Here is a 15,753-nt window from a genome sequence, read left to right on the forward strand (position 1 = left end):
TGCATTTAGAGGGTACCCAAGGATGCCATGGAGAATCCCTCTTGGAAGTTCCCACGTAAGGGTTCACCTGGAAATTGTCCTGAAGTGCTAACTTCCCCTGGACAATTGTGCTCAGCTGGGAACCATCCAACAGAAGTGATTTAAATTGCTAACTTCAGATGGTTCTGCCAGTTTAACCCTGATAGTTACTCTGCAAGAGTCCGAAGAAACACCCAGACTGAGCCCCGCACAGGACAGCCAGCAAATACACAACCCCCCCCCCCCCCCCCAAGGAGACCCTCACACCAACCCAAGCAAGTACACCCTCAGGCTGACCCTACACCGGACACCCACTTTTCCACTGGTGCAACTTCTCCAACCACCTCCTCTCCTCCTCCCTGCCCGGCCCACCTCCCCTCTTTCTTGGTCCAACCCCCCATCTCACTGACCCTGTCTCATCCAGCCTGAGTGTGGACGGTTGAGCGAGTCAGGGGCTTTGGAATTTCAACATGGGCAAGCCCATCCAGAGTTGGTATCCGCTGGAAATTATGGGCCAATCTTCACAATCAAATACACTATAAACATTGCAGAACCAAGTGAGCACCTCAAGGTCTAATGAAAATGAAGAAATTGGGGACTAGTTGAGAAATTGTAGTGCAGAAGGTTAATGGGAATAAAAGCCAACAATCCATAGATATGATGGTCTACATCTTACGGTTTTGAAAGGGATGGTTACAAAGATAAGTAGATGCATTGGTTTTGATCCTCCAAACTTCCTAGATTCTAGATTAGTCCTCATAGTTTGGAAGGTGTATGGTATTTGAAATATCTGGGGAATGAGTGTGACATATCCAGACTTGCTGAGGATAAAAGTTAGTTGGGAAAGTAAGCTTTGAGGAAGATGCGTAGAGGCTACTAAAGGATTTAGACCGTTAACTGAATGGGCAAGAACAAGACAGATGGTATATATTGTAGAAAAGTGGCTTATTTTTTTAAATGATGAGAGACTAAGAGATGCTGGTATTCAGAGGGACCTTCGACCTCACAAAATCAGCATGCAGGTACAACAAGCTATTAGGAAAGCAAATGATATGTTAACCTTTATGCCAAAGGAAGAGAAAAGCTACTGCAAATGTCTAAGACCTTGCTGAGACCACATCTGCAGTACTGCTGTGTTAATTTCCTTACCTTTGTTGTTTCTCTGATCTAACTCACACTGAAAATGAGAAAGATGGGAAATACCCTTAGAGATAGCTTGTGAGCCTCCTACTTCCCCAGGTACATTCTGGCATCCCAAACACACTACCTGGTTCCCATTGCCCAAGGGATCAGCTTTTTCAAAAAACAATAAGTTATTGCATTTTTTAAGAAGTGTTTAAGAAATTCAAAACAGTAAGCCTCAGGGTGGATAATTGCCCACAGAATTAGCAGCTTCAAGGCACAATCTTGGGAGCCAGAAGGACTGGAATGAAAGAGAAAATGCTGGAAAATCTCAGCAAGTCTGCCAACATCTGTAGGGAGAGAAAAGAGCTAACGTTTTGAGTCCGATGACTCTTTGTCAAAGCCACCAGACAGAGAAAGTGGGAAATGTGGAGTGAGAATGAAAGATGAGTCATAGCCACAGAAACCCAGGGAAACCGGGTGCTAATGGCTACAGAAACCAAGGGGAAAGAGTGCAAATGGCAGTCCCCAGGGAGAACAAAAGATGTGAAAGGCCAAACAGCAGAGAAACTCACAACAGAGGATGAACTGTAGATGTGGGAGGAGGCGAAGGGGGAAGCAAAGAGGAGAAAAGTGTGTGTGGGGGGGGGGGGGTTAAATATATATTAAGAAAGAAAGAAATAGTAAAAGACAGTTAAAATGAAATGGGATGAAAACAAATTGGTCGAGGTGGGGTAGAGCTGATCATCTGAAGTTGTTGAATTTGATGTTGAGACCGGAAGGCTGTAGCGTGCCTAACCGGAAGATGAGATGTTGTTCTTCCAGTTTGCGTTGAGCTTCACTGGAACATTGCAGCAGACCAAGAACAGACATGTGGGCATGGGAGCAGTGTCTTTTGTTAAAATGTCAAGCAACGGGAATGTCAGGGTCCTGAATGCGCACAGACAGAAGGTGCTCAGCAAAGCGATCACCCAGTCTGCGTTTGGTCTCTCCGATATAGAGGAGACCACATTGGGAGCAGCGAATGCAGAAGGACTGGAAGATGTATGTAAATAAGTACACACAGGAGATCAAGTTCAATGTGTGATAGAAACAGTATGATGTGACCTTTCTGTAAGTACATGAAGACTTTTTATCTAAAACTATATTGAAGTGAGATTGGCAACAGATTTTTAGTTGTTTCACTTATTTTTATTTGTTGGTTAGCAATGGCATTTTTCTACTAAATGCTGATTTCAGATTAAAGAATTTAATGTGTTAGAGGCCTTTCACTTGCCTCTGGTATAATGATCCTTATTAATGTAGTGCTTTAATATTATAATTTTCACATTTATCTTTTCAGAACATCTGTCTCTACGCCTTCCACATCATCGCCTTCATTGAAATCCGTTAAAGGAAAAAAGCTACACTGCTCTCGTCTAAAGATGCTTTTGAATTGTGAGCAGAAACACCAGGACAATAAAGGGACTCTTCGAGATTTCCTATCTTCAGTGTAAACTGCAATTTATGTGATCTTATCTTATTTGTAATGCTTAAACTTTGTGTCTGCACAAGTCAGAGCAAAAGTAGTAAGTGGGAAAAGGTGAATTGCCTTGGCAATTCGCATAATCAGTTGGGTGCATGACCATAACAGCTTTATGCATTTTGTGATGTTGCCATAAAATAAATTTTTCTTTGCTGTTTATAAACAATTATCAGAAATATTAAAAGAGCAAGCATGTTGGAGCTCTGACCGACAACAGTGTGTCTGCGGTACTGTGATTAAACAGAAGCATGTGCACAGCCTGGTAAGTGGTCAGCTAAGCTGCCATTTGGTTTTCTCTGAAGCATACTGCTATCTGCAGAAGGATAGAAATCCATTAGACTTCTACATGCAAAGGTTCAAATGGCAGCACCTGCCAGGACATAAATGGTTAATTAATAAAGCACAGGTCGGATATGTTATTGCGAAAGGAATGATGAACTTTACTATCTTAATATTTTCAGCTTCTCTAATTGTGTACAGTGTTCATGGAATTAAGTATTTTTTTCTCCTACTTGCCCCTGAAAGAAGTCTCAAGCAGAGAGTAGGTGGGAGAGGTCAGACTGATGACTGGCCAGTTACAGTGGAAAATAACATTGAATTTGAGTATGGTTGGAATAAGGTTGCAAAGGGTCAGGACAGATGGACACGGAGAATAATTTAAAGTTGCAGCAAAACAGGAAACTTCATTAATAGATGTAATAATATTGATATTGTATAATAAGGTTATATGTCTACTTCATGAAATGTACTTGAGCAAACATCTTGGTAAAGATGTAATTTATTAAAATACTGTCAAGTCTTGTGTTTCCGTTTAAACAGAAATTGATGCTTACAGAGGCAAAATATTGTTATGCTAGAAAATGAAATAATTTCTTAGTCCAGTGCCTGGGCCAGATACAATACAATTTTATCCCTTACCCAGTTTACTGTGCCGGAGTGATGTATTTATTTCCCACACCAGTTTGAGAGAGATTGTAACACTAGTTGACAATCAACATCCCTCTGCAACAACCTGGACGTTCCTGTGCAGGCTGAGCACCAGTCAGCCCCTTTAAGTAGCACACCTGCGTGACCGCATAAACAAATACAGGTCCCATACACTTAAATGAATAGGCTGTGCACACCAACAGCAAATGAGGGAACATTGGTTACAGTTGTGGTAGTTTTGCCTGACTTAATTTGACAAACAGTTCTTGTAGTCTGAGAGAGGATGGAATTTTCCCCCAAATTAGGCAGAGTGACGCAGTGGGTGGGAAAAATGCGGCTTTCCCCACTGTATCATTTGGCACCTAGCTGGAAAAATTATTGAGCCCATCCCACCAGAAATTTAAAGGCACCCCTATACAAGAAATTAAAATGGCATTCACCCAGGCCCCAGGCTTGACTGTCTCCCACCTGAGCAAAGCATTCACCTGAACCCCTCTGCTGAGTTCTGCTTGCCAGGTGCATGCTGTGCGAGACTTGTCGTGATTAATGTCTGTGTGCCAACGTGAATGGACAATCTATCAGGCCTCATAATGAAATTTAAAAGATTCAAATATTCATCAGGATTCCCAATATGTTAAGGGCGAGGACAATTGCTATGGAATCCTGCCAGAATTGCGTTTGGGAACCCCCAAGGGATTTTCAGCTCCCATCGTCAATCCTGCCCCTGAAAAATGTGAGAGGAAAATCTCTCTTTCTCCCCCCCCCCCCCCCCCCCCTCAACCATAGACTTGTGTCTCATTAGTCTGTTCTGAATCTGAGCCTATGTCAAAGTTGAAAAGGCAGTGTGATCCCCTGTCCTTTATTTGTAAAGCTCTTCTTGAGATAAATTTACAAATATTAGTCTCTGATGTTCTGTCTTGGCTTGGAAAATGTTTTAATACCCGAGAACATTGAGGGCATTTAAAAGTTTATTGGATAAACATATGGATGATAATGGTATAGTGTAGGTTAGATGGCTTTTGTTTTGGTGCAACATTGTGGGCCGAAGGGCCTGTACTGTGCTGTATTGTTCTATGTTCTAACAACAGATTTTGCCAGTTTCAATTTGTCACTATATCTTACAGGGCAGTGTTACTGACTGAACGGCTGTGAAATCTTTAAAAGTGCAGATTTCATTCATGCCCAGTATGATCCATATTTAAACAGTATGAGTCAATTGTACATGTAGAAAAGATGACCAAACACACTCGCCTCAGTATACTGTATATGCTTAAGTCTGCACAAACAATTAAAATGTTTCTACCTTTATTGCAGTACTGATGCATCACTGGGGGCGCTGCCTTTTCAGTGAGACTTTAAACTATGATTTGTCTGTCAGATGGACGTGGATTCAATAATAACTTTCAAAAGGAAATTAGATAAATATCTGAAGGGAAAATGTTTGCTGCAGTGCCAAAATGGCAGGGGAGTAGTGCTAATTGGATAGCCATTTCAAAGAACTAGCATAAAAAGTGATGGGCTAAATGGTCTTCTATGTTAAGGAAAGATTGAATAGTACCAGTTGAACAAGAGCAAGGAATTCTCCCAATATCCTTGTCAACACTATTCCTTCAAACATCACCTTGAAAACAGGTTCATTGCTCTAATTTACTGTTTGGTGGCCTAGGCTGTATACAACATAGAACATAGAACGATACAGCGCAGTACAGGCCCTTCGGCCCACGATGTTGCACCGAAACAAAAGCCATCTAACCTACACTATGCCATTATCATCCATATGCTTATCCAATAAACTTTTAAATGCCCTCAATGTTGGCAAGTTCACTACTGTTGCAGGTAGGGCATTCCACGGCCTCACCACTCTTTGCGTAAAGAACCTACCTCTGACCTCTGTCCTATATCTATTACCCCTCAGTTTAAAGCTATGTCCCCTCGTGCCAGCCATTTCCATCCGCGGGAGAAGGCTCTCACTGTCCACCCTATCCAACCCCCTGATCATTTTGTATGCCTCTATTAAGTCTCCTCTTAATCTTCTCTCCAACAAAAACAACCTCAAGTCCATCAGCCTTTCCTCATAAGATTTTCCCTCCATACCAGGCAACATCCTGGTAAATCTCCTCTGCACCCGCTCCAAAGCCTCCACGTCCTTCCTATAATGCGGTGACCAGAACTGTACGCAATACTCCAAATGCGGCCGTACCAGAGTTTTGTACAGCTGCAACATGACCTCCTGACTCCGGAATTCAATCCCTCTACCAATAAAGGCCAACACTCCATAGGCCTTCTTCACAACCCTATCAACCTGGGTGGCAACTTTCAGGGATCTATGTACATGGACACCTAGATCCCTCTGCTCATCCACACTTCCAAGAACTTTACCATTAGCCAAATATTCCGCATTCCTGTTATTCCTTCCTCACACTTCTCTACATTAAACTCCATTTGCCACCTCTCAGCCCAGCTCTGCAGCTTATCTATGTTGTCTATGGGTTGTCATATTTCCCTATGCAACATCACTTCAAAAAAAAGCTTGGACATTCTGTGAACATAGAGGTTCTATATAATTGCAGGTTATTTTCTTTAGTGTGTTTTCCTTTCTTAAAAAAAAATTGAGTACCCAATTCATTTTTTCCAATTAAGGGGCAATTTAGCGTGGCCAATCTTACCTAGCATGCACATTGTTTTAGGTTGTGGCGGTGAAACCCATGCAAACATGGGGAGAAAGTGCAAACTCCACACGGACAGTGACTCAGAGCCGGGATCGTACCTGGTACCTCGGTGCCATGAGGCCGCAGTGCTAACCTACTGAGCCACCGTGCTGCCCTGTTAGTGTGTTTTCCTGAGACACCATACCGCAAACATATATTGCACCTCACATGTTTCTCCAGAGCATTAAAAAATTATGATTGGATCAAATGTAATACTGATCCAAAGTTAACAAATTTGATGGAACAAACAACCAAAAGCACTTGGCATTCCCATGCTTGATCACTTTTCTATGATCAGCGATCAGCAAATTACCATGAAAAACTACCAATCAAATAGTTGAATTGCTCTAGTTACTCTCCAGTTAGCAACCAGTTAGCTTTCCCTGAGCCAAGTATGCAGAACAGACAGCTGGAAATTACCATCTTTAATGTAATGAAATGTCCCCAGGTCCTTTTTTTATTAAAAAAAACATTTTATCAAGGCATTTGTAATTTTTAACAACAATTTCAAAAGCAAACATAACACAGTGAATAGCCCCCCAAAATCCATACCCAGCCAACATGGCTTACACACACAGTTCACTAGTACCCCCATCTCCACTATGTCGCCAGGTACTTAACAGAAATGTTATTGAGCAAAATTTGACACCACGTCACATAGTGATGTTAGGGCATGTGATGAAAAGGTTGGTTGAAGACATAAAGGAGGAAAGAAAAGCAGAGAGGTGTGGGGAGGGAATCCCAGAGCCCATGGCCTTGGTGGCTAAAGGCACAGCCACCAAAGTTGAAACATTTTAAATCAGGGGTTCTTCAAGAGGCCAGAATTAGAAGAACACAGATCTTGGAGGATTATGGACTGGGGGGGATTAGAGAGATGAGGTGAGGCCCCAAAGGGATTTGAAAAGGAGGATGAGATGTTAGAAATGAAGTATTGCTTAATTGGAAGTTTATGTAGGTTAGCAAGCTTAGATGACAGGTGAACGGGACTTAGTGTAGCAATGTTTTTGGATGAGCTCAAATGTTTAGAGTTTAGAATGTGGCAGGCTGTCTAGGAGTGCATTGGAATTGTCGACGTCAGATGTAACACAGGCATGGATGACAATTTCAGTGACAAATGTGCTGAGGCAATGATAAAGTTGTAAGATATTGTGACGGTGAAAATAGCAGTCTTAGTGACGGTATAGATATATGGACTGGATCTCTGCAACCCTAAAATATTTATGAAATAAAAGTATTCATTAGTTCTAGAATAAAATGCTAGAGTTTGCCTCAGTTCCTTAAAAACATTTTCAGAAGTGTCCTCCACCTCAAACATGGCAACAACTAACTACATGGCAAGGTTCCACAAATAAGTAACTGAATGAATTTAATTCATTTTTGCTTGTGTTTGTTGAGAGATCATTGTTGGTCAAGACACAGAGAACCCTTACTCATCTTCAAAAATGTAGCATGGAATCTGTTATGTCCAATGGAGAGAACAGATAGGTCCTTGGTTTAACGTCTCTGAAAGACAATTCCTCTGACAGCAGCATTGCCTCGTCGCTGCACCAGAGTGTCAGCGAGACTATACTCAAGTCCTGAGTGATGCCTCAAACTGCTGACCGAGAAGGGAAACAAGAAAGGAAAAGGTTTAAGATGTTGGAGTCTAGCCTTTAAAAATTTAACAGTACACAATTGTTTTGATATGCATATGAACACTGATTTATTTATTTTACCAGCGCTAACACCTGGGCAATGGGGAGGAAAAGGACCCTTTTGAAGATGGGAAGATGGACAGGAAATGGAAAGAGAGCAATCCGATTGCAGGGAGGGACCCTCTGGGACTGTTGGATATGAAAAGGCCTGCTGGTGTTGGGGTTTAGGGGGCTCATGCTATAAAACAGCATTCTATATACTAGGTTCACAGTGAGCATCATCTACTAGTATTAAATTTAAGAATGTTTACCCTTCTCGCCTTGTTTTGCAAATGGCAATAATTCTGTAAATCTATGGCAACAAGGCAAAGCTCCGTCATGCTGTAACGGAGTGGATCATTTTTATATGAGGCCAGGTATTAAAACTGATCAAAACAGAAAATGCTGGATTAACTCAGCAGGTCTTGTAGCATCTGTAGAGAGAGATGACATTTTGAGTCCGTATAACTGGTCTGTAGAAGGGTCAAAATATTGACTCTGTTTCTCTCTCCGATGATGCTGCAAGACCTGCTGAGTTTATACAGCATTTTCTGCTTTTATTTCAGATGTACGGCATCTGCAGTAATTTGCTTTTATTAAAACTGATCAGTTAGCTGGGGTTGAAATGTCGAAATCCACTTCAATTCCATTAGCGATGTTTGAAAGGATTGTGACTTAGTTCCTTGTACAGTCCTCAAAAAAGTAGAAAGCTGAGGGAGTGGATTTTATGTGGGATCTGTACTCCAGTTCAAGATATGTGCAAGGAAAGGTGAATCATTGAGTAAGTCATTATCTATGCTATTCCTGACAATAAGAAATGGGTTATTGTGGTTGTTCCAGGCATTTCTGGAGCTATTTGCAGACAATATTGTCTTGTTAACGGGTTATATGGAAGGTATTGGTTGGTTAAAATTGTTGAAGTAATTGCAGTGGAGAACATTTCAAAAGGAAGACAACCATGTCAAATTAATACCTATAAATCCCAATTGCCTATTAAAAACTTTCATTGGTTCTTCAGCGAAACCAGAATTGTCTTGATGCAGATTTGATGGGCCGAAGGGCCTCTTCTGCACTGTATTTTGAAGAATCACAATAATATTGGCGTATATCTGGCCAGCGGTATTCTAGGGCTTTAAATTTTCCTGCTATGTACTACCCATTCCAGTTTCGGCATGTTAGGAACATGTGCAGTAATTGTCATGTAAAAATTTATCAGAGACCGAATTAAACAGTTACTGAAAGGTACTTTAAAGATTCCGAACTCTGTTTATTTAACTGTTTATGCATTAAGTAAATCAATTATTGTACTACCAGTTCCTTGTGAGTTTCTACATCTGTAATTCATTTATTGTAAATTTTGGCTATTAGGTTTATCATCGATGTAATGGTCCAGTATTTATGAGCTGTCAAATGAACTGGAATGCATGGTAGACAGTGTAACAAAAATAAACATTTTGTTTATACAGCATGTTATGTTATTTGCGTCCTTTCTTCTAACCCTAACCCCACTGAATTTGCTTAATCAATTAAATAAAAGATCCATTTCGCTGATACACATAAATGCAAGATCAGACAAATTGGAGATAGTTTTAAACCAGCCTACCTGTTGTGAGACTGGAATGTTGGAATGAGGAAAAGCTTTTATTCTGCATCAAGTGGGTATGCTCTTTAATGCACTGCCTAGAATTTTTGAGGAGGGCAGACTCGACCATGCCTTTCAAAAGGGAATTGGATACACATGAAAAAGGGAGAAAAATGTTGCATGGATACAGGTAATGGAACAAGCTATGTCGCTCTTGCAGCATATGCTTGGGCCAAATTGTGTCTTCCTGTGCTCCATCTATTCTATAATTCACTACCTTGGACCCGTTTTTTTAATCGTTACGGTTCACTTGCTTATTGATTGTCCATAAATTTGTTTGGTATGTATTATCTCGGCCATTGCCTGATTTCTTTACCAACATTTGAAGTTAAGGATGAGGGCACATATCTAGTAAACTGAATAGATTAAGAGGAATCCCTATTCACCCTTGCTTGCTGCAATTACCTAGATATGGGTGTGGGTAAAGGCAATCTTAATTCAGAGCGAGTGATGGCTAGATTGTGAGATTGGTCTTTGGCACTAACCTGATATAAAGTTACAGGTCCCAAAGAAAAGCAACTTGTACGGTCTCTTGTAAGATTGAGAGAGTCTCAGTCTCTTGCTCGAGCTGGTTTAGCACAGTGTGCTAAATCGCTGGCTTGTAATACAGAACAATGCCAGCAGCGCGGGTTCAATTCCTGTACCAGCCTCCCCGAACAGGTGCCGGAATGTGGCGACTAGGGGCTTTTCACTAACTTCATTGAAGCCTACTCCTGACAATAAGCGATTATTATTATTAGAAGTGTAGCGGCAAGTGATATGAAATTACATAATAGAGCTAGATTCTGCTCAAAGGAGCCATAAATCTCCCAAAGAAACCTGCTGCTTGATAGAATTTCAAGTGTTGGAAGATATCCCACGTTAACCATTCAGATCACTTTCAGTTTTAAACTTAATCATTTGTTTTGTACTTTGCATTCGGAGTGAGATTAATGTTCACAAAAGACATAATAGCAACTTCTTCATGTTCACTAATACGGTATAGAAAGCATCTAATCTTGATAGTCTTTCCCCAAACATTATGGCCTACAAACTGTTGGATTGAAAAGATAGAAGACGTGTTTACCAGTTGAGTTATAGAATCCCTACAGTGCAGAAGGAGGCCATTCGGCCCATCAACCCTTGGAAAGAGCACCCTATCTAGGCCCATGCCCCCACCATATCCCCGGAACCCAGTAACTACACCGGGCAATTTAGCATAGCCAATCCACCTAACGTGCACGTCATTGGAGTCCATTGTAGCCACCTAAAATGGCTGATTCCCTATAAATTTGGCCAACACCCGATATAAAATGGCTAACCGAAAAGGCTGATGGGAAAAGCAGCCAACAGGACACAAACGGACAGCTGCAGACAGAATAGCGTATTCGGCTCTGGGGAAGTCGGCCCAGATCGATACCTACGACTATTAGCAGCACGTCAACACAGACATCTGCAGTTTAATCGGCTAGCCCCGGGAACAATTGCAATATATTAGCAATTGAATGCCGGGCCAGACCTCTCGGCGCCTGCAGTGGCCGAAACAAAGACAGGTGAACGACCACCCCCCGATCGAGGAATCGCCCCATTATTGGAGCATATCGAACCCAGTGATTGGGAACAAGTCCAATCACTTGGGACTCGGGGTCAAGGGCCGCCCCGAGAGGCGGGAAGCTCCTGGGCCCTATATATTGAGGGGCCAAGTTCAGATCTCTCTCTCTCTCCCTTCTTCTCCTGCTCGCAACCTTCGCAAGAACATCAACCAGAAACTGTAAGTTTGACTCCAGCGATCGCTACCCGATAGAGACTCCTAGCCATCGACCCGTATCAGCCTTTTTGAATCCCGCAGGCCAGATCCAATTCGATAAACCATTCGTTTCCCTGACCTGGTGGGCCATCCCCAAAAGTTAAGTATTGGCCAGTAGTGGTAGGTTTTGATATAGATAGTAGGATTATTGTGTAAGTATTGCTGTACATAATAAATGACCGTTGATTTCAATCTTACTAAGCGGTGTGCTGACTTATTAATCATAACTCGAGCTTGAACCACGTGGCGGTATCAGAAAGATACCTGGCGACTCGTGAGCAAAGGTGACATAATTAGAGCTAATAAAACTAAGGCTAATAAGAGCAACACCATGCAGATTATTTCTAATATATTTCTGCTTCTTCAGCACCTCAACAGAATTCCATCAAACAAGTCATTTTACACTAAATTCTGCATGGGACAAATTGACTGCAGCTCTACTGTCTCGATTGTTTCCAGGTTCCTTAATCATCATTCTTGTACAGATGTAAAGAATATACCTTTAAAGGTAACCCTGCTTCCTGTAAAAGGATATTTGTTTCAAATATTTGGACCGTAATTTGGAAATATTAGTTTATGCCAACAATATTTGGGGTGAAACAAAACATTTAATCCAAGGAAAGATTTCATTATGACCAACTCTATTTAGGTAGATCTCTTTTTAACTGGAATATGAAGGATGAGAAATAATAAGTTCCACCTGTTCTGACATTTAGTTTTCTATTGGATTGAATTTGAAGTCAAACGGAAAAATAAAGTAGACATTATCAGGGTCCAGTACTTCATTCCTTGACTTCCCATAACATTTAATCATTCATTCATATGACTGCTCATGCTTAACTAACTTAGTACAACAGCAACTTGTATTTTTATAGCACCTTTAACTTAGTAAAATATCCCGTGCACTTCACAAAAAAGTATTGACAAACAAAGTTTGAACATGAGTCACATAAGGAGATATTGCACAGCTACATACATTCTATAAAGAGCTGGTTGAGCCTCAAATGGAGTGTTGTGCCCTGTTCTGGGCACCACGCCTTAGGAAGGATGGTAAGGCATTAGAGGGTGCAAAAGCGATTTACAAGAATGTTCCAGGGATGAGGAACTTCAACTACATGGATAGATTGGAGCTGTTTCCCTTGGAGAAAAGATGGTTGAGTGAAGATTTGACAGAGGTATTTAAAAATCCAGAGGGTCTTGGTGATAAACTGTTGTTGTTGCAGTAGGATTGAGAACCAGAAGATTGATCAAAGATGATAAACAAAAGAAGCAACAGCAACATGAGGAAAATTTGTTTTGTACAACGGGTTGTTGGGAATTGGAATGCACTGCCTAAGATTGTAGTGGGGATGGATTCAATTGAGACCTTCAGAAGAGAAACCGATAATTATCTGAAAAGGAATTTGCAGGACTACAGGAAAAAGGCCGGGTGGGAGTAGGGGCGTTGCTCTTGAAGAGAGCCGGAGTAGACGGTTGCAGGCTCCCGGATGGCACTGCCAGGATAAGGCCTGGAGTGTCCTTCTCTTATGAGGTGGTGAGGGGGGCTCAAGGACCCCCTAATTGTTAAATTGGAATGGGTCCAGGGGTTACAATGGAAGGTTGAGAGATACAGTGCATAGGTGAGTTGAGCTTGAGGCCTTCCTTGCCAAGGCCCCAAAAAAGAACAAAATCCCGTTTAATAGTGGGGTCGTTCTCAGCGCCGCAAACGCCAGGAAACTCCCCACTGTGTGGACTCTTTTTCCACTAAATCGTGCCCAATGGATCACTGACCTGAAATATTAACTCTTTCTCCAAAAATGCTATGATGTGGAGATGCCGGCGTTGGACTGGGGTGGGCACAGTCAGAAGTTTTACAACACCAGGTTAAAGTCCAACAGGTTTGTTTCAAATCACTAGCTTTCAGAGCGCTGCTCCTTCCTCATTCACCTGAGGATGGAGCAGTGCTCCGAAAGCTAGTGATTCAAAACAAACCTGTTGGACTTTAACTTGGTGTTGTAAAACTTCTGACTGTCCATAAATCCTGCCAGACCTGCTGAGTATTTCTGGCATTTTCAGTTTTTATTTCAGATTTCCAGCATTTGCAGTAATTTATCACTGTTCTGAAAAACCTGTCTTGTTATGAATGGCTCACAATGCCATTTTAAATTACTGTAACAGAAGCTTGAAGGTGGACATTTGAACCATTAAGAAGATAATATGGGTTCATCTGAAAGCTTCTCAACTGCACTTCAGAATTATACCTGCCTCGCTGAGACTTCACTTGTCTTGCCTGTTGACTGAAATAACTGGATGAGCACCTCCTTTCAAAACTACCAAGGAACAAATCAAAATAAAGCAAGGCTTTTTGAAAGGGAAGAAATAAAAGGCTCTAACTTTCCGATCTCTCAGGCATAATAGCTATCGTGTAGCTGAATAGAAAGGTCTGAACCACTCATCACTGAATGCCTTTGGTCACTTGGTCTTCAAAATCTCTTTAATAAAATATTTTGATTCAGAATTTTTGTCATTATGACAGTAGAAACACAAAATAATTACAATCTCAAACTTATCCTTCCCCACCCAAAAAATAGAAATCATAACCAGAGCCGCCCCCCCCCCCCCCACCCCCCACCTCCCCACTCACATCTGACAGCAGGCTGCCACCTCCAGGGCAGCACGGTGGCACAGTGGGTAGCACTGTCGCTTCAGAGCTCTAGGGTCCCAGATTCGATTCCTGACTTGGGTCCCTGTCTGTGTGGAGTCTGCATGTTCTCCCTGTGTCTGCATGGGTTTCCTCCCATGGTCCAAAGATGTGCGGGTTAGATGGTTGGCCATGCTAAATTGCCCTTAGTGTCCAAAAAAAAGATTAGGTGAGTTTCTTTTTTTTAAAATAACATTTTATTGAAAATTTTTGGTCAACCAACACAGTACATTGTGCATCCTTTACACAACATTGTAACAATACAGATAATAATGACCTTTTTTAAATTTAAACAAAAACAACAAATAAATAAATATTAAATAACAAAAAATAAAAACTAGCCCTAATTGGCAACTGCCTTGTCTCAGGCCACACCCCCCCCCCCATCCCCCCCCCCATCCCTCCCCCCCCCCCCCCCCCCCCCCCCAAGTCCTGGGCCGCTGCTGCTGCCTTCTTTGTTCTCCCCTATCTATCTATCTATCTTTCCGCAAGATATTCGACGAACGGTTGCCACCGCCTAGTAAACCCTTGAGCCGACCCCCTTAGGACGAACTTAATCCGCTCTAACTTTATGAACCCCGCCATATCATTTATCCAGGCCTCCACCCCCGGGGGCTTGGCTTCTTTCCACATTAGCAATATTCTGCGCCGGGCTACTAGGGACGCAAAGGCCAAAACATCGGCCTCTTTCGCCTCCTGCACTCCCGGCTCTTGTGCAACCCCAAATATAGCCAACCCCCAGCTTGGTTCGACCCGGACTCCTACTACTTTCGAAAGCACCTTTGTCACCCCCATCCAAAACCCCTGTAGTGCCGGGCATGACCAAAACATATGGGTATGATTCGCTGGGCTTCTCGAGCACCTCGCACACCTATCCTCCACCCCAAAAAATTTACTGAGCCGTGTTCCAGTCATATGTGCCCTGTGTAATACCTTAAACTGAATCAGGCTTAGCCTGGCGCACGAGGACGACGGGTTTACCCTGTTTAGGGCATCTGCCCACATCCCCTCCTCAATCTCCTCCCCTAGCTCTTCTTCCCATTTCCCTTTTAGTTCGTCCATCATAGTCTCCCCTTCGTCTCTCATTTCCCTATATATATCCGACACCTTACCGTCCCCCACCCATTTCTTTGAGATGACTCTGTCCTGCACCTCTTGTGTCGGGAGCTGCGGGAATTCCCTCACCTGCTGCCTCGCAAAAGCCCTCAATTGCATGTACCTGAATGCATTCCCTTGGGGCAACCCATATTTCTCGGTCAGCGCTCCCAGACTCGCAAACTTCCCATCCACAAATAGATCTTTCAATTGCGTTATACCTGCTCTTTGCCACATTCCATATCCCCCATCCATTCCCCCCGGGGCAAACCTATGGTTGTTTCTTATCGGGGACCCCCCCAGTGCTCCGGTCTTTCCCCTATGTCGTCTCCACTGTCCCCAAATCTTCAGTGTAGCTACCACCACCGGACTCGTGGTATAGTTCCTTGGTGAGAACGGCAATGGGGCTGTCACCATAGCCTGCAGGCTGGTCCCCCTACAGGACGCCCTCTCTAATCTCTTCCACGCCGCTCCTTCCTCCTCTCCCATCCACTTACTCACCATTGAAATATTAGCGGCCCAATAATACTCACTTAGGCTTGGTAGTGCCAGCCCCCCCCTATCCCTACTACGCTGT

At 42.6% G+C, this 15,753-nt stretch overlaps 1 protein-coding gene across 8 annotated transcripts in view; it reads left to right on the forward strand.

Annotated features, from left to right (window-relative positions):
* The window catches only part of c6h18orf21 (chromosome 6 C18orf21 homolog), a 92,009-nt gene extending 82,568 nt beyond the window's left edge, over positions 1–9,441 (forward strand). For all 8 annotated transcript variants that reach the window (XM_072509597.1, XM_072509600.1, XM_072509595.1 and 5 more), the window contains one exon: positions 2,483–9,441. In XM_072509597.1, coding sequence (XP_072365698.1) covers positions 2,483–2,636 — 154 coding nt within the window. In that variant the 3' untranslated portion in view covers positions 2,637–9,441. The remainder of the gene's footprint in view (positions 1–2,482) is intronic.
* The last annotated feature ends 6,312 nt before the right edge of the window (positions 9,442–15,753 follow it).

This window comes from Scyliorhinus torazame, chromosome 6, assembly GCF_047496885.1.
Source record: "Scyliorhinus torazame isolate Kashiwa2021f chromosome 6, sScyTor2.1, whole genome shotgun sequence".
Lineage (NCBI taxonomy): Eukaryota > Metazoa > Chordata > Chondrichthyes > Carcharhiniformes > Scyliorhinidae > Scyliorhinus > Scyliorhinus torazame.